The sequence below is a fragment of the Hesperophylax consimilis genome, chromosome 9 (assembly GCF_061612785.1).
Source record: "Hesperophylax consimilis isolate HC1 chromosome 9, BYU_Hcon_1.0, whole genome shotgun sequence".
Classification (NCBI taxonomy): Eukaryota; Metazoa; Arthropoda; class Insecta; order Trichoptera; family Limnephilidae; genus Hesperophylax; species Hesperophylax consimilis.
This window is the reverse complement of record NC_142844.1, coordinates 3,852,258-3,878,807: the sequence shown is the minus strand read 5'-3', so window position 1 is coordinate 3,878,807 and position 26,550 is coordinate 3,852,258. Positions and strand designations below refer to the sequence as shown.

The 26,550-nt window shown below is 33.5% G+C and overlaps 1 protein-coding gene across 1 annotated transcript; it reads right to left on the bottom strand.

The window, feature by feature from the left end:
- Positions 1 to 1,654: 1,654 nt before the first annotated feature.
- On the bottom strand, positions 1,655 to 26,217 carry LOC149420799 (non-lysosomal glucosylceramidase). The gene is made up of 13 exons (XM_089635222.1): positions 25,952 to 26,217; positions 25,511 to 25,599; positions 17,590 to 17,770; positions 15,943 to 16,105; positions 11,899 to 12,025; positions 10,082 to 10,318; positions 8,922 to 9,045; positions 5,816 to 5,941; positions 5,548 to 5,658; positions 5,116 to 5,230; positions 4,899 to 5,028; positions 4,158 to 4,815; positions 1,655 to 2,948 (listed from the first exon to the last, which is right to left on the bottom strand). The coding sequence occupies exons 1-13, from the start codon at positions 26,095 to 26,097 to the stop codon at positions 2,315 to 2,317; spliced, it is 2,841 nt and encodes a 946-aa protein (XP_089491348.1). The 5' UTR covers positions 26,098 to 26,217; the 3' UTR covers positions 1,655 to 2,314.
- Positions 26,218 to 26,550: the final 333 nt, after the last annotated feature.

Sequence of the window (26,550 nt, the reverse complement as noted above, 5' to 3'; positions counted from 1 at the left end):
TGAACTTACTTTTTAAACAAAAATACACCGGTTTTTGACATAATATTTTTTGCGTCCGAAATGGAATCTTGTAGCCACCCTCCCCCCATGGAATTCGAAAAATTGTTGTGGGGAATCACATATGATGTTTTTGGGTGCGCGGAATTTATTCTCAGCGAAGTTCCGTAACAACCCCCCCCACCCATGGATTTCAAATATTTTGTGGGGAGCACTCATTTTGAATTTTTTTTGTGGGGAATTATGTTTTAAAGAAATTCTCAACAACCCCCCCCCCCCCATAGAAATAGGAACCGTCAGGTATTCAGTGGCCCGCCAGTGATTCAAAATCGTCAATTTCGCCCAACTGTTAAAAAGGTTGGGCAGCCTTGATTTAGGTATATTGGCATTATCTTTTTTTTCGATGATTTATTACATTGAAGGGTAAAATATCTCCCAAAAGTTATTTTTCCAATGAAAATTGAGTATTTTTATTGTTTATTTTTGTTAGGTTTGCTGAACTGCTAAAATTGTGACCAGAGTTCTCCAAATAAAATATCTTCATTGCATTATAAATATGTATTTATTCTTAAATAGATTTTTGGTTCGTACATAATTCATCTTAGATACCTACCTATAAAATTTATTGCATTAATATTACTATGGATATTGACATAAAAATTATTCTTATTGACTTCAAAGAGGCACTAAATATGTATTTTTTTGTATTGTGTTGGACCAAACGTCAGGTTCATAGTTAAAACATAAAATTGTTTAAAACTCAATATAATAAAGTAAGTACCTAATATATTAGAAATAGAAATTATTTAAAGCATTCAACAATTGAAACCATTTTGGACTAAACATTGGCATTATACATAATAATTGTCCCTCAACTTATACCTTATATAAAATAAATAATATTGCCTAAAATTGTTATGTCTAAGTCTAATATTTTTAAAATACCTAAAATTGTTACGTTCAAGATTGCTAAATTAATAAGCTTATAAATAAATAAGGTATTTAGTGTTATTGATGCTTAAATATGGGGGCTATTGACTGATAGCAGTACATGATTATGTACAGTTAAATCCATTTATAAGGTTCCCATATAAGAAGTTGTTTTTTCGGTCCCTTGGAAAACCTTACAAGAGATTTTGACTATTGGTGAGAATGCAGAAACAATGTGATTCGTAAGTATTTACATTAAGTTAAAACGAAATGCCATTTTTTCAAATAAAAAAACACAGTCATCAAATGGCAATTTGGCACGCAATTATGTTTAATTAAATTTTATGTTTAATGATTTATATGGTGATATATTCATTGTAACTCCTCTTTTAAATAACAATGCATCTAACCACAAGGGAGTTCTCAGTGGACCGTGGTATGTGGTCATTCTAATAATATTTTAAGAAGAAAATCTTCTATTAATTTTAAATATATTTTTTCAGAGCTTTTGACACGGCAAGAATTATAATTTGAATGAATAAAATAAAAAATTAAAAAACACTATACATGCATAGTTAGATATAAATGAAATATTAAAAATATACAATACCTATTGAAAACAGGTGAATAACTTTAGTTAGTCTGTTGTATGTCGTATGTATATATTTTTTTTATTTTAAAAATATAATATTAATAACAAAACATAGCTTGGCAAAGTCAGGGCCATAAAATATATCACAAACATTCAATAAAAAATTCCCAAAACCATGAAATTAGCCTTAAAAAAATATGCAAAAGCTTCCTATATAATAAGACAACTATCTAAACACATTTTTGCCTAAAAAATCATAATAATAATATTATTGTGAAATGTACCAATGTAAGTACTGTATTATTACTTGGTAAAATTTAGAAAATATCACAAAGTTACTCTTTGGTAAACACAAAACTAGAAATTAGACTAGGAAATTAAATATCGCAGATTCTAAAATATTTTAAGGCACTTTCTCCATAAAACGCAATAACATCATTCTATATATAAACTCTATTGTGTACACCTAATCCATGATACTGATAATATACAATTTATATGTGCTAAGAAATCTCCCAAATATTACAAAATATATTATTATCCACCACTGAACTAATAATCCCAAGAAGTGTGATTGATTCTGATTAATAAGAATTAATGTTGTCAGTTACACTAAGGCCTTTCGATTACTAGGCCGTAGACAAAGAAATAAGGCTAAATTGAACTTACTTTCAGCACACGGACATGTCCACAACACACTTGTATCAATTAATCTCTTCAGGTTAATTAATCTCATCATCTAGCATAGTTTTTGACAAATAATGCTTTCACCCATGTTAAAATATAAATCCAGAGTCAATGTTTTAGAGGTTTGGATTTCCAGGCATGATGCATCGCCCAGATAGACAGAGGGCGCATATATCCAATAGATCTATAGTTTCCATTTTCATATATCGCTTCGGGAGTCTCAAAACTCATGCCAAAGCGATAACATAAACTATTGTATAGTCCTCCGGCAGTTTTGAACGCTTCTTCCGTCATTCCTTCGTGCAGCATGAGGGCCGAGAGTCCATACGTCACACCCGTCCAGCATTCTTCACTTTGGACAGACGTAATATCAATGTGACCAGGTTTTTCACCATTACTTGGGACGTAACCATTACAGGCTCCAAGATTTCCATCTCCGAACTTCAACACATTGTTTTCAAAGATTTTCTTCAGGGCCGATGTTACATTATCTTTGGGGAACACAGGGTAATGAAAACCGCAAGCTCTCAAATACCAATGGCCGCAGAGTTGGTCTGCCATTATGGACTTACTGTTTACATCGAAATTATAGTAGTTTCCATTCCAGAGTTTCGATTCAAAGGATGCCTTTCCCTTTGCCAAAAGTTTGGAGAAAAGGGTAATATCTTCCTTGTTATTTAGAAAGGAGGCCATCGTGTACATGCAGTGTAATGCTGACAGCCAGAGACCCCCGCAGTAGGCACTGAAAATTAAAACAAACTTCTAAAAAAAATAGTACTAAGATAGTAACAAAATTGGGGTAGGTACCTACTTTGTTAGTAGATTTTCGTCAATATTTTAATGTGTTCCATTTTTAAACTATACAAAACAAAAGCAAATTAGTTGGTTAGAAAAAAGATTAGGAGGGAAAACGAGTAGTGAAAGCCAGGGGGGGTCAGGGGGGTATAACTCCGATCGAAAATTTGAACTGAAATATTGTGACGTCATATGTTTGCCTAATATACTATACTAGCAGTTAGAACTATAATAACCCAACCTAACCTAACCTATCATTTTATTATATATATAAGTACATGTACATTTTACTATACATATAAGTAAAAGTCAGATTTAGAGATTTGTTGGCTAACTTTACAATCAACGAAGCGTTTCTAGCTTCAGATTGGGTTGGCAGTGCCTATACTTCCTACAAACAAAAATGTATTATGCGCGAACTTCATATCGTTGTTCTGTCAAAATGGTGCGAAATTATTATTTACGCATATAATATTAAATATCAATATTTTTAAAAATCGTAAATGAAAAGAGTTGTTTTTTATTGTCATTGTCAAGTTGAATGAAATGTTTGTTTTCTTTTTAAATGCGTATTAAAACGGTAGTTTGAATAAATGAAATTGTACGCATTTGTTATGGATTATTTCAAATGAAATTATTCGCTATTATGCCGCCAGAGGTGAGCTCTGTCGGCCAATAGGGAAACTACTCCAGCAGCCGGTAAAGGAGGGATTGAAATTTTCAAGGAACCTTAGATGAACCTATGCTGAATTTACCCGAAACATACGATTTGAATTCGACCAATCAGAGGGTCGAAACCGTCCAGACGCTGGCGTAATAGTACTATCAGATTCCACCAATGAAAAACTCTGAAAATCTATGGAATAAACTTTCAAAGTCTTTCATTGGTGTATAGTATAATAAGTAGGCTTCGAATGAGAATTTTACTCTCTATAAATTGGCATATCTATGGTTTTTTAGGACAAATTTGTTTCATATAAAAAGTCCGAAGTTATCAATCTTCAGAAGTTGATTTATGGTGAAAGCGTAATTTCTTGTCGGTCAGAGTGATGTTTTGTAAAAATTATATATACATATACATTATATACATAATAAGTGAAATGTAAATAAACAGAAGAGGAAGAGAATAGAACAAGCAGCGGTATGCTGAACATACCTGGGGCCGGTCATAATCCAGGCATCAAAAGTTTGATCTGGTGTTCCAGTGTTTTCAATCAGTCCATCTTCGTCTGAATCCCAGGTGACTATCCGATCGATGAGACCCCGGCAGGTGGGATACATATCCTTCATGTAGCGCTCCGCATCCACTGCGTCTTCAGCCAGAGCAGCTTCAGTCATCGCTTCGCTGCACTGAGACAGTTGGGTGTGAAATAGAAACGGACGACCGGAATTCTGCCGCATCATATTCGGATGCTTATGAGAATCCTCGTCAACATGATCATTACTGCTTATACTAATATGTTTCTCTCTCGGTTTATAGGTATTCATATTTAATTCTTCGGCATGAAGAAATCCATTCATTTGCTTCATGTTTGATTTGTGATTTAAGAAATGCGAATGGTTGATTAGCGGCTCGGGTAATTCTACAGTAACATTTTGGTTTGTTGATCGCATATACAAATCATCATTGTCTTCGGATATGTCGTCGATGAACTCCAATGACTGGTATTTTTCCAGTAAATTTTGCTCCATCTTTTCAGATTTAATCATTGAAAAGTCTCTGAAAACTTGAAGGATGAATTTTAAGTTCAGGTCTCTCCACTCACTTACGTCGTGGATATTGTATGCGTTAATAAAGTCGAAAGGATCTTCACCTGAAAAACAAAGAACATACTTATTGAAGGGAAGGAATCATTGTTGAAAGTTAAATCCAATAATTAAAATGTATATTACATACTTGGGTCACCCAAATCGTGCGGAATAGTATTGGGAAATTTTCTTTTCGTTTTTTTGCCACAAAACAAATTTTTCCGTAGATTTCCTAATTCTTTAGAAACAGTTTCTTTAAATTGATACTGAAGTGATATCTAGAACATAAATAAAAACACATAATATTATAAATTCTGTCAATTTTCACATGAGTAGATATTGAATGGAATCAGTTATGATTTTACCTGTAAACGAGGCCACAATTGAGCCAAGGCAAAAGAGGCGTAAAAATGAACATCATAAGTGTTGTACATTCTGTATTCGTGTCCTTCTAGGTATCCAAAAACACCATACGTCCATCTGAAAGTATGCATGTCTTATTATGATATTAAATAATTAAGAAATGCATATGTAGTTGAAAGGGTTCCATGATAACACAATGAAAATTCAGCACACATTTATAAAGTGACATAGTCATTAAAAGCGATGAAAAAAACTAACCTAACCTAGTTTTTGTTTCATCACTTTTCATGACTTTATATAGTTACTTTTTAAAGGTGTGTTGAGTTGTCCAGTTACCAGTTGAAAGCCCCTCAATAGTGGCAAATTGGCCTCTGTATTACGGAGAACCGCAACATTGCCAGATGATTAATTGGTTATCTAAGATATTGGCTTACCTTGGATCATCTCTCGGACAAGTTTCAGAAACGTTAAACCAAACAGTCCCACCGTCTGCAATGTAGTATAGCTCATTCATTAAGGCACTTTTATACCAGCTGGGTAGAGATCTGAAATAATCAAAAACACATTATATTCCCCAACACAACAGCTTTTCTTACTTCAACCATCATTGAATGTTATCCTACATTATGGTTGTTCAATTGTGTAAAATTTAAATCACAAGTAAGGCCCTAAATGTATTAATTAATCCATTAATCAACTTACACATCCTCCAAAATGGGGTTCTGCCATTCGTCTATTTCTTCTTCCCATTTTTTATAATATGTGAGAGCATACGAGGCAATGCAAGGGCCAGCTATACCCTCGTTGCCAAAAAAGCGACTGTAATATCTGAAATTCATAAATACGCAAATTATGTAATTATTAATCAATATTCCTTAACCCCTAAAGCCTCTAACATTTTACAATATATTTTTCTTAGGAGAACTGTCCAGAATAAAGATTTCACGGAAAATATTTTCACATTGCATTTGATTCCAGATTAATTCGTTTTTGAATGTATTTTAAAATAAAATATTGTTCTTAAAAGCAGATATGTAGATAATACTTTCAGATTTTGGTAGTACAAATTGACATATGCAATCAATAATAATAAATTTTGAACGCAAATAAAGCTTTTAAAGTTGCTTACCGATGTTTTTTTATCGTGTAAACTGTAATACTACTTTACACGAAATTAAAAAACATATTTAATTAGACAAAGGTATTTCAAAAGCTATTGTCACTACACTTTCTTTCATTTAATATAAAAATATTTATTTAAAAATTGGCAAACATTAGCAAATATTTATCGAGTGCTAAATATTGTTTAACCTCTCAGAAAAGGACTTTTATTTACTTTGTGTTCCTTTGCGAACTGTCAAAACGCGGAAATTTTTGTGTTATTCACGAGTTTTGTTAAAAGCTCCATAACTCACGTTTTGGGAAACGTAGCCTCATTCTAAAAAATGTTTTGGAAAGATTATGAAATTCACTATCGTATTGTTTTGTTATACGTAAATATTTGCGTTTCTAAATATACATTTTCTGAAAACGTCAAAAATATGTAAAAATCGCTGACCATTATTTCAAAGCTGTGAAAAATGTACTTTTTTCTGAGTATCATAAAGAAATAACACTTTATATATTGAAGAAATATAATTAAAAACTATTGGTCACCTCAAAATATTAACCGTCCAAACTAAAATATTTTTAATAAATTATTTAAAAACGCAATAAATTACGAACGAACAAGCTGACAGATTCAATCGACTCAGATAATGCACCTTTAGATTCCATAGATATTTTTGAATGCAGACGCGTAGCGTTATTCATTATCGATACTCTGTTTTTTAAATCATGGCAATCCGTATACTAGTGATGGAAATAAATCGATTTTTGTAAAATCTCGCGCGCTTACGTGAAAAGACGTACTAATGTCTTGACCGCTATTATCATATTTACGTCTTTTGACGTTCTAATGTTCCGAGTGGTTAATAGAATTATTTCAAATTTTTCGAGAGCGTTTATGGTACAAAATTTTAATGCAAACTGAAAGCGCGGTATTCTTTCTTTCTAACATTGTTTAAATCATATTTCTCACCGTAATACAAAATGAGATAGCATAACTTTTACAAGACCGTGTCAGGCTGGGATCTTCACCTTCCAAAAAAACGCTACTGTTGTTGACCAAAAGGGGTTAACCCTTCAGTACTTTCAACACTTTTGTTCAGTTTGCAATGTTTTCTGTGTATTTCAAATTCGCTATATACATCTTATTTTTTAATTTTCCGTAAAAAAAAAATACTGTTTTAGAAATTACGAGGAGTATCCAGAAAGTAAGTGTACTGAATTTTTGTAGGTTACAATTTTTTTTATTGAAACATAAAAATTATATGGTTACCGTAGTACATATGTAAGCTATTTTTCGACATAGTCGCCATTCCTCTCAATGCAGGTGGTGAAGCGGGGTATCAACTTTTTGATGCCTTCCTCGAAGCAGTTTCCCGCCAACCCCTAAGTCCACTTCTCCACCCCCCCCTTTACCTCCTCGTCGGTTGAAAACCTTTTTCCACCCATGTACAGCTTCAGGGAGGTAAAGAGATAAAAATCTGAAGGTGCTAGGTCAGGGGAATGCGCGGGGTGGTTTAGGACATCCCATTTAAACGAAGCAAGCAGTTCCTTCGTTGCGTTGGCCGTGTGTGGTCTGGCATTGTCGTGCAGCAGGCTGACTCCCTTTGTCAGCATGCCTCTCCTCTTGTTTTGAATCGCCTTCCGCAATTTTTTTAGGGTCTCACAGTATCTTGCAGAGTTGATGGTCTCCCCTTGAGGCAGATATTCAATCAAAATTATGCCTTGACAGTCCCAAAACACGGATGCCATAATTTTCTTGGCTGAAATTGTGGTTTTGAACTTTTTGGCGGAGGGTGAAGAGGTGAGAACCATTTTTAAACTCGCAATACCACTTATACATACTCGTACGATTCATAGCTTTATCACCATATGCAGTTTTCGCCAAATTATAAATCTCAAACGGAGGTTTTCCCTTCCAAACGAGATAACAGATGACACCGCGTATTTCGCACTTGGCGGGAGATTGGATTGACATTTTTCACGAAACGTGTTGTCGCGTCGACACTTCTCAACGTACTGACCTTGAACCGGTCTCGTTGCGGAGGGGAAGAGTCAGGCTACACGTAAGTGTAGCCAACATGTCGAAAATAAAATTCATTCGGTCGTGAAAGCCTCAGTACACTTACTTTCTGGATACGCTTCGTAGATAAAATTATCTTTCCGATGTATGCATTTAAAATAAACATTACTATTTCTAAATATATAAAATTACAATATCAAACGTGGAAAATGTTGTCAAACACGCTAATCACATTTTTACTTAATTTTTTACTCGAACTCGATATTTCGAGAAAGCAATCGTATTGTTTGGGGAATTTGTAAGAAAACTGTAATTATACTTTTACCTCGTTCATACAATAAAAAAATAAGAAATAATCTGTAAAGTTAAGCCGATTGTTATGATAGCGAAAAAAATATGAATTATTCATTTAGGCTATTTTTGGGATTTTATATTTAAAACAGCTTGAAAAGAATTATTATTTCTCTTTGTAAAGTCAAAAAAATTATTTATTTCCGCATGATAGAAAAAAAGATATAAAATATGGATGCCCAGTCATATATGACCTTAAAACGTTGGCAACTGTTATGGCTATTTTTATAAGCCAAATTCAAAAAATACCTACCATCGAATCACTGGCTTCGGTCAGTGAAAGTTATGGGGTCTCACATAAAACAATTATTAAAAAAAATATCACACCTGTTGTGTTTTTGCTTCTGCTCCCCGAAATGTACAACTGGCATATCCCACACCAGGCAAAACTCTAGAGATGTACAAGCCCCTGGTTCTAGGGTCTCCTGACTCGATAACCCAATCCCGTTGGCTGTAAGAAAACAATATGTTGAAGACAAGATTGCTTTATATTCATATTGTTAATAACAGAATTGCCAGGATGTTAAGGTAATAAACTTCAGAACCTCAAGCAAAATCCAAAACTTTGAAGACTCTTTTCAGAACTCTGCAAAAGACCTTGAAACATAATATAGAGTCTAGTAACAACACCTCAAAATGCATGGACCTGAAAAGTCCTGGACAGAGCATTAATGCGATTTTGAATTAATGGCATTGAAGCCAAATCTAGGGTGAGGCCAGCCATCTTGTATGACTAACTTTTGAACTGATTTCTATGCAAAGTGGTGCATAATCAACTATTATATTTTTGTGTTGTGTTAATGCAGATATATGTAATGGGTTATGTTTTTTTTGGTCATTTGATGAGACATGAAATGGGATACGTCATTAAAAAATTTAAGTAAGTTTTGGCATTTTTCAAACATCTTCCCCCTCACCCAGCGGCTTCTACTTGTTCTCGAATTGCTCCGTCCAAGGCTTTTTTAGTCCATATTTGACGAGGTCAAACATAATGGACAAAAATAAAAAATCTACAATGGCTGGCTATTTGGATTTTATGGCTTTGCTGTTGGTTTATATAATACACGATTTGCTACATCCGTAAAATATTGATTTAATAGTTTCATGAATTTATGTGGTAAAAAATAAAAATAGAAATTAAAAATGTCATAAAAAAACACTGAGAAAATATTATTATGATGTAGTCACCCATGAAGGTTAAATAACATCTTGCAATTAAAAAAATTCTTCTCACATTTTATTTATCAATTTTAATATTTTAAAATCTGGTGACCACAAATCAGAGGTTTGGATAACACGGACAAGACTATAGTGTTTTTAAAATTAACGCAATTGATTGCGTATTTCGAGTTATTTAAAAAATACCTCCAAGAAAGAAAACAGGAAAACGACCTGGGAGTCCCTCAAGGGTCAGTATTGGGTCCAAATTTATTAATAATTTACATAAAAAATGATAATAACAACAAAATTAAAATAAATCTGTTTACCTGTAACCTTCGAATCGATTGGAATTTCACCAGGGATCAGTCTCCCTTCTTTGTTCAGGCAGTCCCAGACAAGCGCGGAGGTCTTCTTGGTACTGAACTTGCAGAAGCCATCCGTGGTGGAGTCGTGGGTCTGCTTCCGCTTGGCCAGGGTGAAGGTGCACATCATGTCGGCCACACTGGTCTCCAGGGATACGCCACACGTATGGTTGTCAGAATATCGCTCAAAGATCATGACCTCTGTAAATGAATAATAATGAAGTTTACTTTCAAATCGGAACAGCAGACAAAAAAACGTTAAAGAACTATCGAAAAGTCTTAATCTTAACCTTCCCAAAGCCAAAATGGGTAACTGAAATTTCTGAAATTACTATTCTCTATGTATCATCTTAAATAGTAAATGTATTGAATTGGTATTTTTTGTATTCTTACAAAATCAATAAACATAGCCTTGATAATATGCCCGGAGTATCGCAACGATCCCTCATGGTAACAAAAGTTTTTTTTTGCAGTTTGGCATGTCAAAGGTTAATGCAATGCATATTACAAGATTAGCTGTTCAGAGGCTGTGGAAATATGGTAACCCCAAATCGGGGAATTTTGTGAGGGTGAAGGAAATGGGGAAGAGGAAGGTTTGGAAGTACCTGGCTATTCAGATTTGGTCACCAATCACTGAATGGTATTGCCTCACAACAGGACAAAATATTGAGATTTTCTTCCATTCTCGAACAATAATGGTGCAAATATACTCCATTTATATTTAAATTCTATTATTAAATCTTAATACGGGGGTTGTCCAAAAAGATGTTACCACTTGTATGGTAGAACATCATTTTAAAAAATGCATTGTGTTACTAAAATATTATTTAAATAGTTACTATAATAGTAATTATTTGGACTTGTGTATGTTATTAAAATAAAAGTCAATACCATGTAAGTGGTAACATCTTTTTGGACAACCCTGTATATTCCACCATTATTAGCTGCCTTTGCACTCGTAAGTTAAATTTAAAGTAAAGTTTTTGATAAGTCACTCACAGGAGAGTTTACATATGCATCCAACTTATGGAAATTAATGCTAAAGGAAGTTGTCCAGAAGTTTAACTTACTTAAGTTCTCACAACGACCACTACACCACAACAACAATTTGTTGCTGTCAAATTTACGTGTTTTTGACAATAAAGATGAAAAGGCCTAAATAAAGTGTTGGAATAGAAATTGACTCTAGAGAAACAATTCTCCAAGCGCTTTTGTTCTATTAATGGCGGATTTGATTGAAGTTCTTTAATTTTATCCGAATGACAACCAGATGACAGCAAACAACATCAAATTCAAATATGTCATGTTATAAACAGAAACATTGAGATTAGAAAGGATTTGACTGATAATTACAAAGAAGGATGCTCATTTTTAGAAACTTTTTTTCCACCTAAAAATTAAAATATATCTCTTCCTGAAAACCTGTCTTTTAATTTTTGACATATCGCATCGGCACGTTTTGGTACTATTTCTGCCTCTCAACTTATCAAACTGATTTCATAAGCTGTGAGAAGGCTGTAAGTTCAGGCGGATGCGAACCTGTCAAAAACTTACACCTCTTACGAGTTCTGTAACTTGCTGTAAATTACAGTAAGAGACTACAGTGTGGTTTACTTTGGTAATTTTTCCATAAGTCACTTACGTAAGTGATTTACAGGAAAAAAACTTATGTGTGTAACGGCAGCCTAATAGCATTATATGTATGTATATATATTATGTAATAATGTAAAATGATTAGGTAAGGTATAATAAATAGATAAAAATAAATAATATTCACCAACCACTAGCATTTTTCTTCTTGTTTGCAATACTGGCGTCTCTGAAGGTAAAGGTGATGCTGACAGTCCTCTTCTCAGCGCACACGTTGTGGACATCCCACACAAACACCCCACACGGCAGACTGCTGTCCTGAAATAGTCAAATTTGTTTTGTGGAAAGTCAGCATTATACATTATTATTTACTAACCTAACCTGGCCTTTCTCTTCATCATCTCCTTTCTCTCCTCATTCGCCTCAGCCTCACAATACTTCCATTGTGGATGCCGTAGTCTCACTGGCTCCGGACAGTCGGGAGCAGTTGGAACTCCAGAGAGTGGGGGAGGGGTTTTCTAATTTTCATAAACCATCATTGCACCAGTTAACTGTCAAATCTACTATTAACCCTTGGAATGCCAACGAATCTGTAGGGGATTTGCTAGGAACTCACCACACATTCCTCGATTTTATAGTATTTTGAACCTTAAGAAATGCTCCTAGCAACACTAAAATAAATTTTAATCGCTAACATATCTTAATATTATCCTAGCTTGTCATTTCGTCACTTGTAAACATTTATTTTTTATATGTGCTGTGGGACTACTTTATTTACCCCCACATGTGGCAATACTAATGCGAATCAATCCGCTGCTATACGCAAGCGAGCATGAGAAGAGGAATCTTCATTCCTGTTTTAGCGTTCGATTCAACCGCCAGTACTACCACTCTTTCTGCCACCGTCACCGCGTTTTGTATTGCCACATGTGGGGGTAAATAAAGTAGTCCCACAGTGCAAAAGCGCATCGCAAAATCCGTGTCAAATGTAATAATTTTTCATTTTCAAAAGTACTGTACTTATAAAGTAGTGTATATATTTACAGAAAAGCCTCATATGACTTATTTTTATTATGAAGGACGCTTATTTAGCTGGAAAATATAATACTACTCAAGAATACTTTGTATTTTTTCATTATATTACATTTTTCAATAACATTAGAGAAAAAAAACATTTCTCTGAATATAAATAGCTATCCTGGGGAAACTACTTAGGATACATATATACGCTTTTTATAAACATATAAACACATTATCTGGTAAATAAACAAGTTATTACGAAAATAGTGTCATCCGGCACATGGCTGGCCACTTGGCATTTTAGCTATTTTTTTTTTTTTTTTTTTTTACAGTAATACCGCACAAGAGTCCCAACTGCTCCCTTCTGGAGCCAGTGAGACTATGGCATCCCCAATTGGGGTATGTTGTGAGGCTGAGGGTATTGGGGAGGGGAGGGAGATGGGGAAGAGGAAGGTGGGGAAGTACCTGGCTATTCAGATCTGGTCACCAAACACGGCTAAAGCCATTTCAAGCAACGTTTCAATTCTGAATGGTGGTCTTACACCAGGGCGATACTGAGAGTATCTTCCACTCTGGAACGTGCCGCAAATATACTATATATTATTTTAAATTAATTAATTGTGAAATAACACAAATTAATCAAATAAAATTTATTTGCGCACGCCGGGTTCGAACCCGCGACCTTCGGATCTGTAGTCAAAAGCGTATACCACTAGACCACGCCGGCCGTCAAGGGGGTATTTCACTATCTCTGATTATGTTCTGACTAAGCACTAATCCGCGGATTAGTCATTTTTTAATTTTCACTATATCTGAATAACGCTAGCGCTCGGGTTAAAGTTCGATTTGACTAATCAGTGCTCGAACCTCACGTTAGGTGCTATTCCTCGAATCAAAGATGGCGTCAAAACATTCCGAGTTAAACAGCGGAGAAGTGAGTCGAATTTTGTTGCGAATTATTATGGATACCGAGGTTTTTGATTTACAGAAGCAGGTGAAAGGGCGGCGATGCGAAGGCCGCGAGTTTTAAGAGCTCGAATGAATTTGAATGCTTGTATGATCCATCCTGAATTATTTGATTGTGTTCAAAATAAGAAACAATGTATTAATTCGACACCTGATAATCAACATAACATAACCAAAAAAATGCACACTTTGCGGTGTGCGGACTGTGACGCATGACAGGCGTGGCAGTAGATGGAGTAACTGCAAACATTTTGCGATGTTGCCAGACTATTTCGAGTGTTATTATCCGGAAGCTCGGCAACAATGGTGAAACGGTCGCCGTTGAATAACGAAGTTATTCTGATCTTTAAAGCCAGCCAACGGCTAGCTAGTCAGATATTTAGCCCGACATTGTGAAATACCCCCTAAGGGTTAAGCTAAAATTATAAGAAGATAACACAAAACAACAGATCAACTCGCAGGAAAATTGGACTATGTTCAGATTAGGGCATTAGCAAACATGTTTTTACTGCAGATAAATCTGTTGGAGTTATCGATAGATAACAAGAGGTTACTAATGACAGATTTTTACAACAGGTAGATTAAAGCTATATATTTGACATATATTATACACATTATACTGTCAATGTAATAACAATTGTGGCATAACGTATTGTGCTGAAATGAAGAAAAACCGAGCAATCACAGCTCTTGTATTGATGCAAATTAAATAAAGAAAGAGTATATAATAATCCTATAAAGACATAAAAATCACAATGACATAAAAAATACTCCAAGTCATAAAACTACATTCGGACAAAGAAACTACATTTATTTTGTGATAAAACTCCACAACATCCTTCCCTCAGTTATAGAGGGAATAGAAAATTTTAATGATTACAAATCAAGAATAAAAATCTGGCTGAAAGAGATTAATGAAAAAACTATGAAAAAAACATTAAAAACAACATGGAAAAAAAAAATAGAAATCAATAACTTTAGTCCGCCTCAGCACAGGTCACCCTAGTGAGGAGGACTAAGAAATAAAGTTTACTATAGATATATTCATTATCATATCTAGTATGTACAATTTTTAAATAGTCAATAATAAATAAAATAAAAATATGTTGAACATGATATGTATACATAAAATATTCAAACTGATTCGACTCACAGCAATACCTTACATCTGTGTTAGGGGCCGTTCAAGTATTACGTAAGCAGATTTATTACAATTATTTACCCCCTCTTCCCTCTTGTCACCAAAAGTAAGCAAAGCTCTTACCCCCCCCCCCTCCCATGCTTACGTAAAAATTGGTACCTATATGCATTTTTCTGTTAATGTATTCTGTTTTTAAGCAAGTACCTAAACGTATTAATTATTTGTGGGAATCCCCGAATATGTATTCGGTTTTCAAACATAGACAATGTGTGGGTTGCCAATGTGTAAAAAAAATAATACTTGAACGGCCCCTTACGTATTTGTACCTGTACCTACAGTTTTGCATTTTTTATTTTTTTTATTATTATTAACTTATCACTGACAATACAAAACTCAGAACATTTATTTTTGAATGTAAGTATGTTAGTTGTAAGTCTCTAGCTTTAAGCCACAGTTGTAAATATGTATGTCATTAAGTCACTAGTTTTAAATCAGTAGCTATAAGCCTTAGTTGTAAGTCACTAGTATAAGTCAGTAGTTATGAACCTTAGTCACAAGTCACGAGATATGAGACTTAGATGTAAGTCAATAGTTATTATTACGAATTTTGGTTGTAAGCCAGTTATATTTACTATGCAATATATATATTTGTACAGCACCCTTGAGGTGATTTATCGCGAAAAACGTGAATATACTATTATTAATTAAGTGACAATTAGGTATTTTCTTTAGTAAAATATGTACATAATTATTTCGTAAAAAGATTTACAAGACAAAATAAAAATAATGCACGGTAAAACTGGTTATCCTACTGCAACTTGCACAGATTTATTTTCTGTCGAGATTTTTTCAAAGACTAACTCACTCTCGTATGATCTTAGGAGTTATATTTGTAAGTTTACAAATAATGTGTTATTGTTGTAGCACACGTTTATGGGCTACCCATGGAAGAATAATATGTGTATTACCTCCAAGGGGCTACCAAATTATTTCGAGGTAATTTCATAAATATTCACAGAATGAATTTTGTTATTTTGTTAATGGCTTTTTTTTAATAAAGTATATCAAAATAAAATACAATTATTAGAATAAATATGATTTAACTTACCTTGTAGTTATGAGGAATGACTGGAGAAATCTGTCGACAAACCAGCTTCACCCCGTACTGACTCAAGTTGTAGGTTGTCCACGCTCGAGGATACAGCCCGGTATATTCACAGTCAGATCCCTTGAGGTTCCATTCCCACGTAGGCGGCGCATTCTTAGGCTTGCTGCAACATTAACACAACACTGAATTGCACGTCAATCAATAAACCCCTACAGTGAAGCAATAGGCAGCCCGCTCACCAGGTAGAAGACGAGGAGGGAGAAATGTTCCCTGGAATTGTTTATAAATGTTACAAAATGATATATAAATGATAAGTTTAGCAGAAGTCGGGGACGCCCAAGGAAGACATGGCAACATCGAGGGAATCAGATACTAATAAAAATAATACAAGAGACTGTGTGAGACAATGTATGTCAGGAGTCAGGATAATAGAAGACTATGTATGAATGTGAATTATTATCTCTTTAATTATTATTGTTCTTATTTCTCATATTTTATTACACCTATTATATCTTTGAATGAGCGAGCACTGGACGTTTTTGAAAGGAAAATTATGAGGCGCATCTTCGGACCGGTTCTAGAAAATGGATTTTGGCGCAGACGTTATAACAATGAGCTCTATACTCTGTTTAAGGAGCTAAACGTCACAAAATTCATAAAACTGGGAAGACTTCGGTGGCTAGGTCATGTGGAGAGAATGACCCAGCATCAAGAACCAAAGTCCCTGCTGAGCTCAAGACCGATAGGGAGAAGGAGCCTGGGAAGGCCAAGGTTAAGATGGAGTGACAACGTCCTCAAAGATTTGTCTGCCTTGGAGCTTCGAAACTGGAGAGAGCTGGCGCGGGACCGAGATGAGTGGAGGAAGACTCTTGAGGAGACCAAGACCCACCAGGGGTTGTAGAGCCAAAAGTGATGATGATGATGATGATTATATCTTGTTTTACTACATGCTATTTTTCTACATCTTAATATTGTATATTTTATTTTGTATTTATTTAATTAATTTTGGTTTTACAACATGCTTTTTCTGTACATCTTAATGTTGTAATTTAAAGCATTATGACTACCATATCAGTTAAATTTTCTGAATAAAGAAAAAAAAAAAAAAAAAAAAATTAGTCAAGAAGTGTGTGCCAAGACCGAGTTGTTTGGCGGTTCTGTCTACCCCTGCGGAAAACGGAGTGATGGTTATTTAGTTAAGTTCTGCTAAATAGACTGCTTGCACTTTCGGGCCAGTTTTTTTCATTTTAGGTCTGCATCTAATATATAGTGAAAATATTACGATACTGTCAGACATCGAATACATAGATACAGGATCAAAAAAGGATAAAAATAATTAATTCATTATTCTATGTACACTCTTGGTTCAATATGTTACTTTTTTAGGATTTTCAGGCAGCCTATATGTCGACGGAGTATAAAATTTTAATATCCAGGAATGCAGCTAAATTAGTGAAGATCATTTAACCAATTGAAAAAGTCACTGCTACCCACTTGAACTATGTAGATGAAGATCACAATGGGAAATTTCAAAGCAGTGTATGATTATGTCACTGTGACTTTTAAATAGAATTCAGTTGACATGACGTTGATAGAATATAAAAATGTTTAATCTGGAATAAAAATATTTGAAGAATAATGACTAACCTGTATGTAGACATGACACTTTGGAAAATAGTCTTGTTATTTTGGTCTCTAATATTGACAATGAACTGGTTCTCCGGGTAGGTGACATAGTCATAGATTCCTGGCCTCAACTGGTATCTGCAGAACTCCCCCTTGTATCCTCTGCCGATGCTTCCAGCCCCGATGCCTCCCAGGGGACAACCTAAAAGTGAAAGTGAACATGTGGTAACAAATTGGGGTAGAATTTACCATCATATTTAAACGAGTATGCAAATGAAAAACTCTGTGTTCTCTACTTTAATAAAATTTAACCAAGTGTTATTAACTCTTGACAGGCCAAGAAATGTATTATAAATTTGTACAGCGCCCTTGAGGTGTTTTTTCACAAAAACGGCGCTATACAAGTTATCCAATTATTATTATTATTAAGATGCCAAACAAAACGTCTGTAACCAAGAAGGTCTTCCGACGACCCAATGATTTTTCTGTCTTATTGGCTTTTAACCTCTCAGACAAAGACTTTTATTTACTTTGTGTTCCTTTGCGAACTGTCAAAACGTGAAAATTTTCGTCTTATTTACGAGTTTTGTTAAAAGCTTCATAACTCACGTTTTGGGAAACGTAGCCTCATTCTAAAAAATGTTTTGGAAAGATTATGAAATTCACTATCGTATTGTATTGTTATACGTAAATATTTGCATTTCTAAATATACATTTTCTGAAAACGTCAAAAATATGTAAAAATCGCTGACCATTATTTCAAAGCTGTGAAAAATGTACTTTTTTCTGAGTATCATAAAGAAATAACACTTTATATATTGAAGAAATATAATTAAAAACTATTAGTCACCTCAAAATATTAACCGTCCAAACTAAAATATTTTTAATAAATTATTTAGAAACGCAATAAATTATGAACGAACAAGATGACAGATCCAATCGACTTAGATAATGCACCTCTACATTCCATAGATATTCTTGAATACAGACGCGTAGCGTTATTCATTATCGATACTCTGTTTTTTAAATCATGGCAATCCGTATACTAGTGATGAAAATAAATCGATTTTTGTAAAATCTCACGCGTTTACGTGAAAAGACGTTCTAATGTCTTGACCGCTATTATCATATTTATGTCTTTTGACGTTCTAATGTTCTGAGTGGTTAAACTATAAAAATCCCTGGTAACTTATGTATTTGCGCAGGAATAATACTAAAATAAACTAAATACTAAAATGATATGTCAAGTATTTAAGCTAATATGTATAAGGAGGATAGTAATTTTGGGTACTAACTACTCCCCCACATGGCTGCGGGATAGTTAGTGTTTCATACAAATAAATGAAATAATGTTTTCCTTCCCATGAAAAACGAGCTGTTGTTGACTTTGGACCATCCAGGCTAAAGATATCAATCACAAAATAACTATTTTGAGATAAAGCCATTTGAAACTATAGAGATAAAGGATAAAACAGGTAAGCGTGTTGTTAACCCTTTACGGACGAACCCCACACATTGCACGGCAAGCATATTTAGTCAGAATGGTCGAATCAATACGCACTGCGCAGGAGAGCATCCAGCCTGTTCGAATACATTTACTGAAAAATCGGGAGTTAATTCTCCCTTAATTAAATTACCCAATACATTTATTAAAAATAGGTGTTTTCCCAATATTATTTCAATATCACATTTTGTCTATTACTCTCTCTTAAGAGTTATTAACCAGTCGTACTTAGTGTTCGACACGGTATATTTATCTACCTACTTGAGCGAATAGTACACAAATATACGGTGATCATCTTGCATAAATCTTAAAACAAATATTATTATCTGCGTTAATTTAAAAAAAATTGATATTATACATCATCACATTGTTACCATAAATTTCAGTACCTACGTAAGTTTGTTTTGTACTTATTAAATGACGGTTTTTGCAGTAGTTATAAAAGCCTTAGTCGTAAGTCACTAGTTATTATGAATCCTAGTTGTAAGCCATATTTATAATGCAATTTCTAAATGTCACACTATGACATTCACCAGAAATAAACAGGTAATTAAGTGCTCATATTCACTCAACAATGAACCTGTCATCTCTATAACGGAATGTAAAGACCTCGGCGTTTACCTTATAATACCAAACTTATATTTAATAAGCACATTGACTCAATCGTTAATAGGTCATATAAAATGCTTGGTTTCGTGCTACGTGTAAGTAAAATATTCAGTAATCCGCGTACAATTGTAATGTTATATTTCGCATTAGTCAGAAGTACACTGGAATATGCATCGCCTATTTGGAATCCACAATATAAACTTTACATAGATAGTATGGAACGTATCCAAAACAAATTTATAAAATATATTACACACAAATTCAACAATAAATTTGAGTGTACATTTGAAACTTTGCAGCGAAGACGAGTAGTAGCTGACTCAATATTTATACACAGAATTTTAAAAAATGACATTGTCTGTACTGAACTTCTGTCTTCTGTCCCTTATTAACTTTAACATACCTTTGAGACGTACACGACATACAGTGCTATTCTACACAATTAATTTTAAAACAAATGCAGTATCTAATTTGCCAATTAACCGAGCTCTTCATACTCTAAACAATATTTGTCTTAACTCTAACATTGACATTTTTTCGGATTCACTGCCCAAATTCAAATGTGGCATCATGTCAATAATTTAAACTATTCAATGCGCATACATACAGACAAACACAAACAAACACTCACACATACATTACACACGTCACACACACCTATAAACTACACACGTCACCTGGTAATTAAGGAATAAACATACCACTTAGCAGACATTACAAGGAAACATATCATTGGTACCCTACATGAAATATCTTATTCCTGTATATTGTTTCATCTATGTAAATCATGTACTGTTTGTTTCTATAATATAAAATAAAATAAAAATACATACATTTGTACTTGAGGTGATTTTTTACGAAAACGGCACTATTTAAGTCAGCCAAATATTATTATAATTATGTGCTGGTGATAATATAAATATCACATAAAATAATAAAAAAAATTTAATAAACTGAAATTAAAATTTCAGGGCAATAATTTTCTAACTAAAAAGAAATATTTAAAGTTTATTTTTAAATTTTGCTAAAGTTACCTTAATTAGAAGTTAATAAAAATCAAAAGAATTTAAAATCAAAAGTATTCAAGACTATTTATTAACATTGCTACAATCACATATATATATATTTTAAAACTTAGTTAAAATTCCCTACTCTCCTGACTAACTTTTTCAATTTTCTCTTCATATATTTGAAACACTTGGTAAAAACCCTTGATCTGAATTGGTTCATTTCCCATTTGATAATTGTAATATATAAGTTTCGAGCTGCTGCAATACTCTTTTCATGTATCTAAATTTAAAGTAAACTTTAGTAGGCGTAGACGCTGAGGTGCATCTAATTTATGGTGCGGGCCGGGGTCCATAGGCTGCAGCCTTAATAGCTTAAGCGTGAATGCAGCCCTGACTGTAAGGTTGGGTTGTTTCATAGAATTTGAACAATTCATCAAATTTCAACATTCATTTTCGGGTTCTGTGAAAGCCCTATTTATTTTATTTTATTATAAAAAGAAAGAAAAACATTCCCGGGTTACAAATAACCTGACAATATTTGAAAATCTCATACTACCACCGCAGTAAGCGGAAAATGTTGCTTGCGTTGTAATGAAGGATTTGGCTAGCCGAAGAATTGAACACACTACTCCTGGGTGGGACCCAAATGCGATGTCAACTCGGCCAACGACCGGTCAAACCGGTCCTATTCAAGTTCTGTTATTTTATCATTTAAATATTTAATTTATAGGCCAGTTACTTGACATAACTGAAATTATAACAGAACTTGAAAATTAACATTTTAATTTGATTCAAATTCTCTGAAACAACCCGTCCTTAGCCTGCTAAACTCCTCCTCGTATTGAGTAATAATTTATTTTTATTTACTATCTTGAATTACATTTTTTTAATTTTTACATTAACTCCACACAGGAGGCACTGAAGAAAATAATTTTCCTCAGGGCCTATGCCATCTTTGGGGATGCTGTGAGGAGGGACTTTCTGAGGAAAGTAAGGAGTGAACATGGGTCTTGAAGAGACCCATGTTATAGGAGAGAGGAAACATGGAGGCCGGCAAATTGTTCCACAATCGAGCTGTTGAACTCTAGAATGAATCATAGAAATGACCTGACAAATGTCAACCGTCTAAAAAAATTTTGGGCGCGCGTTTCCCGACTGTTCACCGGTGCTGAAGGAATCAATGAGGCTAATTCCTCAGAGAATCTTCCATTGAAACACTGGTAAAACAAAGGCAGCATTCCCACCCGACGCCTAAGCTCTAAAGATTCCAATCTGTTAAGATATGAGAATTTATCAAACGGACTGTTTTGATAGCCCAAAAAGGTTTACAAAATATGTTCCGGTAATCCGGCACTATCAGGTTTTACATAGGTACATAGTAGAGATTAGTGAGATTATAGTGTATTTTTAGAGTATAGTAATATATTATATAATTTATTTATAAAGTAAATTTTATATAACTAATTACCACAGTCATTGCTGGATAATAAAAATTAAGATAACCCAAAATACTTTTATCAATACCCAATCATAAAATACACAAATATTTTAAAGCACGATTAATGGTAACTGCTTGTATTTCAGTGCATTGATAGTATTGCAGTTCAATACATGAGAGGAATAATTTGAATTGAAATATCCAGACATTATTGATATTTTATTAACAAGCTTGTATTAAATAACATTAACCCCTCTGAGATTTTGCAATGTACAGCTCTTAGAAAAACTGATTCGATTTAAGATAAATTAGCTTTTTTTACGTATTTAAAAGACTATCTCAGATTTTAGTATTATAAATCGACATACGCAATTAAAAACATTAAAATTTTAAAGTCGATTCCTGACGGAATGTTTCGTTTAAACTGAAATTACTACTCTGCACAAAACGAAAAAACAAATTTTATTAACCCATTGGCCTCCGAATTGTTTTGTACCGAAGTTTTAAATCTGCAGTGGTGTACTAAATCTTACATAACTTTTAAACTAAACATGCAAACGAAACAATTTTTTTAAATTTACTCGTTCATTCAATTAAGGTATGCAAAAAATATATGCAGTTTTTTAAAAAATAATAATAATATGATTAAACGAGGATATAAAAATATTTTTTTTATAAAAACCATTTTTTTTTTCTTTTTTTTATAATTGGATTAAGAAAAGTTTTACATTAATCATACTTATGACCATAATATATTTTATTTCAATTTGGGCTGATGTTAGCCGCCCACCACGCATTTTACGAACAAGCTTGTCAATTCCCGAACCACACGCTATTTAAAAAAAAATTCAATGACGCTGAAATATAACAAAATTTCATTCGTAAATATCAGGAAAAAACTGTAGCAACGGAGTCCTGCCAATTACTACGAAATGAATGCTTAATTATCTACAGAGCGATTGGCATTTAAAATTTTAAACACAGATGTCAATAATGCATCCTTTTTTCGTTTTTAAGCCGACGACACCAGACCCGCCGGGACGGCGTCGTTTGAGGCCAATGGGTTAAACAAAGGTATTATAAATGTAACTGTGACTTCACTTTTTTTCGTTCCGTATAAAAATATTAATTTAAAAATTTGCAAATCTTAACAAATATTTTTCTCAAAATTCGGGACCGTTTATTGTAATTTTTTTAATACAACCTTAAAGTGTGGTATTATCTCTTTCTAACACTGTTCACAATTCATATTTCTCACTGTAATACCTTGTCAGGTTTTATATATCCCCAAAAAGATTACGGTTGTTTGTTGTATGTCAATCTGTATAAAAGTAATGACTTGCAAATTTCCATTTAATCGGCTCTATTTCCACAGTGAGAGTAACAATAATTTAATGTTGACGTTCCACTAGAAGGGAGGCCAAAACCAAGTAATTCCTTATCTGATACAAGTGTTCAAATATTTATTTAACATAACGAGTAGTGGTATACGTAATGTAAGACGAGTGGTTCTATTCTAAAATCACGCAACAGACTATTTCTTTTACTCAATTTTCCTGTTGAGTAGACAAAATTGTGCATTACTGAGAACAATAAAAACATATTTTATAGCCCAAAACCTTAATAATAACTAATGTAACATAATATTATTCTTCGCATGGGTTCTATATAATTTCAATATCAAATTTTACTTTGGTAACAAAAATGCATGTTTTACGAAAAATGGTAAAAATATAAATACAGACTAATCAAATAACAAATATGGCATGTTACTGTTTATGATTGAAATCGAATAACGAAACGCACAAGAAAAGTTAGCCACAACCAATTTGTGGGAATGAATGAAAGGGCTACAAATAACATATCTAAATTAACGGAACGCATTAGAAAGAGATAGCCATTCAAGGAATTGTGTACGGGTAAAACGGCTATATTATTATGAACGCCCCTCGTTTCTCTTGCCTCCTCGCGACACCTGTTGCGAGCTTAGAGCGACAAGCATGACGTCATAAGCGGGCGACAATCATTTTTGTATCGACGTCATGCTTCGTTTTTACCCTCAATCAAACGAGCAGAGAAGTAGAATACGACGTACTGTCACTAGGTTGTCCTTCATACTCTTATGTGTTTTTGCGTTCGCTGTTTCACTTTATTTTATTTGAAAAGCATTGTGAATAATTGTATTTATTGAAATAATAAGTGATTTTTGAGTACATGCGAACGGAAAGAAACTAGATCAGATTTGGTTTTTGCTCGAGAATGATTTGTGCACATCTCTTATTTCTGCGAATTCAAGTTTTGGTCAAGCAATGATGTTTGATTTTTTCCTGTTATTATTCACATAATTATTCACATTTTGAGCAATCATTCTGAGCACATAATTTGTTTTTAAAATAAATAAATTAAAACAAAAAACATTCCCTCTAAGGTCACAACCTCTAACTCACATTTTAACCATTGAAAACCAATCAATTAATAAAAGAAAACAATATATACATTTTATTTTTACAATTACTTTTATATAAATATAAAAGATTTTTAAAAAAACCCTAAAAAACAATGCTGTATGGGGGGTCATTTTGAGGAGAAGAAGGAGTGAACATGGGTCTTGAAGAGCACAGAACATGAACACAGAGGCCGGCAAATTGTTCCACAGACGAGCTGCTGACCTCAAGAACGAGTCATAAAAATGACCTGACAAATGTCAACCGTGTACAAATGTTGGGCACGTGTTTGGCATGTTTCCCGATTATACACCGGTCGATGACGCTAATTCATCGGAGCATCTTCCATTGAAAAACCGGTAGAACAAAGACAGCATTCCCACCTGACGCCTGTTCTCTAAAGATTGCAATCTGTTTGTTAAGATACCAGTAAGAATTTTGGGGATACAGACCAGAGGTGGCTGCCAAATTGATTGGTGAGGGGCATTTGTATTTGTACAGGGTTAGCAGTTGTATACTACGATTTGTACAAGGTTAGCAGTTGTATACTACGATTGGTACAGGGTTAGCAGTTGTATACTACTATTTGTACAGGGTTAGCAGTTGTATACTACGATTTGTACAGGGTTAGCAGTTATATACTATGATTAGTACAGGGTTAGTAGTTATATACTACGATTTGTACAGGGTTAGCAGTTGTATACTACGATTTGTACAGGGTTAGTAGTTGTATACTATCTACAATATCTGCGGGCAGTACGCCCAGCTTCTAAGGGACTAACTTGACTCTGGCTTGGATGTAGCCCCCGTGCCTGAGCTGGTCACTTAGAGTTACACCAAGCATATCAATGGAAGGCATGTTGGGAAGATTGATTTTTAATGATAACATGCGAAAGGCATTAAATATTACCAATTTTAAAATAGGCACAAAACTTACCGTAAATGTGTTTTGCATTTTGTAAATTAATAAAATCCATCACCGGCTTTATCCCCTGTGCTTTACATTTCCAATAGTAGGCTATATATCTGCAACAGAAGGGAAGTTCGTAATGTACAAATATATAGGAGGACTTTTTATTATACTGACATAGAAAAATACAGAATATATAATGCAGAATAGTCATTCCAAAACTATGGAAGCAGTTTGTTGGTTCATAATATCCAGATAGATATGAGAGTAAATAATAACAAGTACGAATTTTAAATAAATATCAGACAGTTTAATTTAAATTTTATTTTAAGTTTTATTTACTGAAATAAATATTATTTTTTATTACAAATATGATTTCAATTTAACTTTACTAAATCAATTAGTTAAATATCATGTTAGTAAGCGAGCAACAAATTAAAACTAGAATTGAAATATAATTATTATAACCTTGCGCCTAATGGTATTAGAGGCAGAACTTGATTCCACTTTGGTTTTGACTGCGGTATATTTTTCTCGGGATACACATGGTCAAGTCTTAATTTAAGACCAAATTCAGGAGGTACACTAGGCAAAGCACTGTTACAATTTTCCATTTCGAACTTAAAAACCACTGTTTTCTTTTACGAATCACGAAGACTTTTGTTTTCCAACAAAAAATTGCTAAGGACAAAACATCAAGCAACTGTAATTGTAATTGACTGAAATCGTGATAACAAGATACCGATCTTTTGACAGAAAAAGATAATGTTACCAACACTAAGATTAAATGGAAATATTTTCCCGATTATCCCCTGCCAGTGTTGTCGTGCTAATAAATAATTATTTTTATTGATGCTTATTTGAAACAAAAGTAATCATTTGAATTATTTAAATAATTGTTTACAAGGTTACCTTAAATTAAAATTAAAAACATGATTCTTCATAAAAAAAGGTTTGGAATATGAGAAGTTCAAAAAATAAAATTAAGAGTCATAGTATTTACTGAAAGATAAAAATTAAAATAATACATTACAAAATTACAATAATAATAAATTATTTACAGCAAG

What these genes read in the sequence shown, in the direction of transcription:
- LOC149420799 (XM_089635222.1), bottom strand. Translation starts at nt 26,097, where the DNA reads ATGGAAAATTGTAACAGTGCTTTGCCTAGTGTACCTCCTGAATTTGGT. An exon ending in CTAATACCATTAGGCGCAAG is followed by an intron (nt 25,600 to 25,951) that starts GTTATAATAATT and finishes CTTCTGTTGCAG; the next exon opens with ATATATAGCCTACTATTGGA. An exon ending in TCATTCCTCATAACTACAAG is followed by an intron (nt 12,026 to 15,942) that starts GTAAGTTAAATC and finishes TGACTATTTCAG; the next exon opens with GACAGCAGTCTGCCGTGTGG.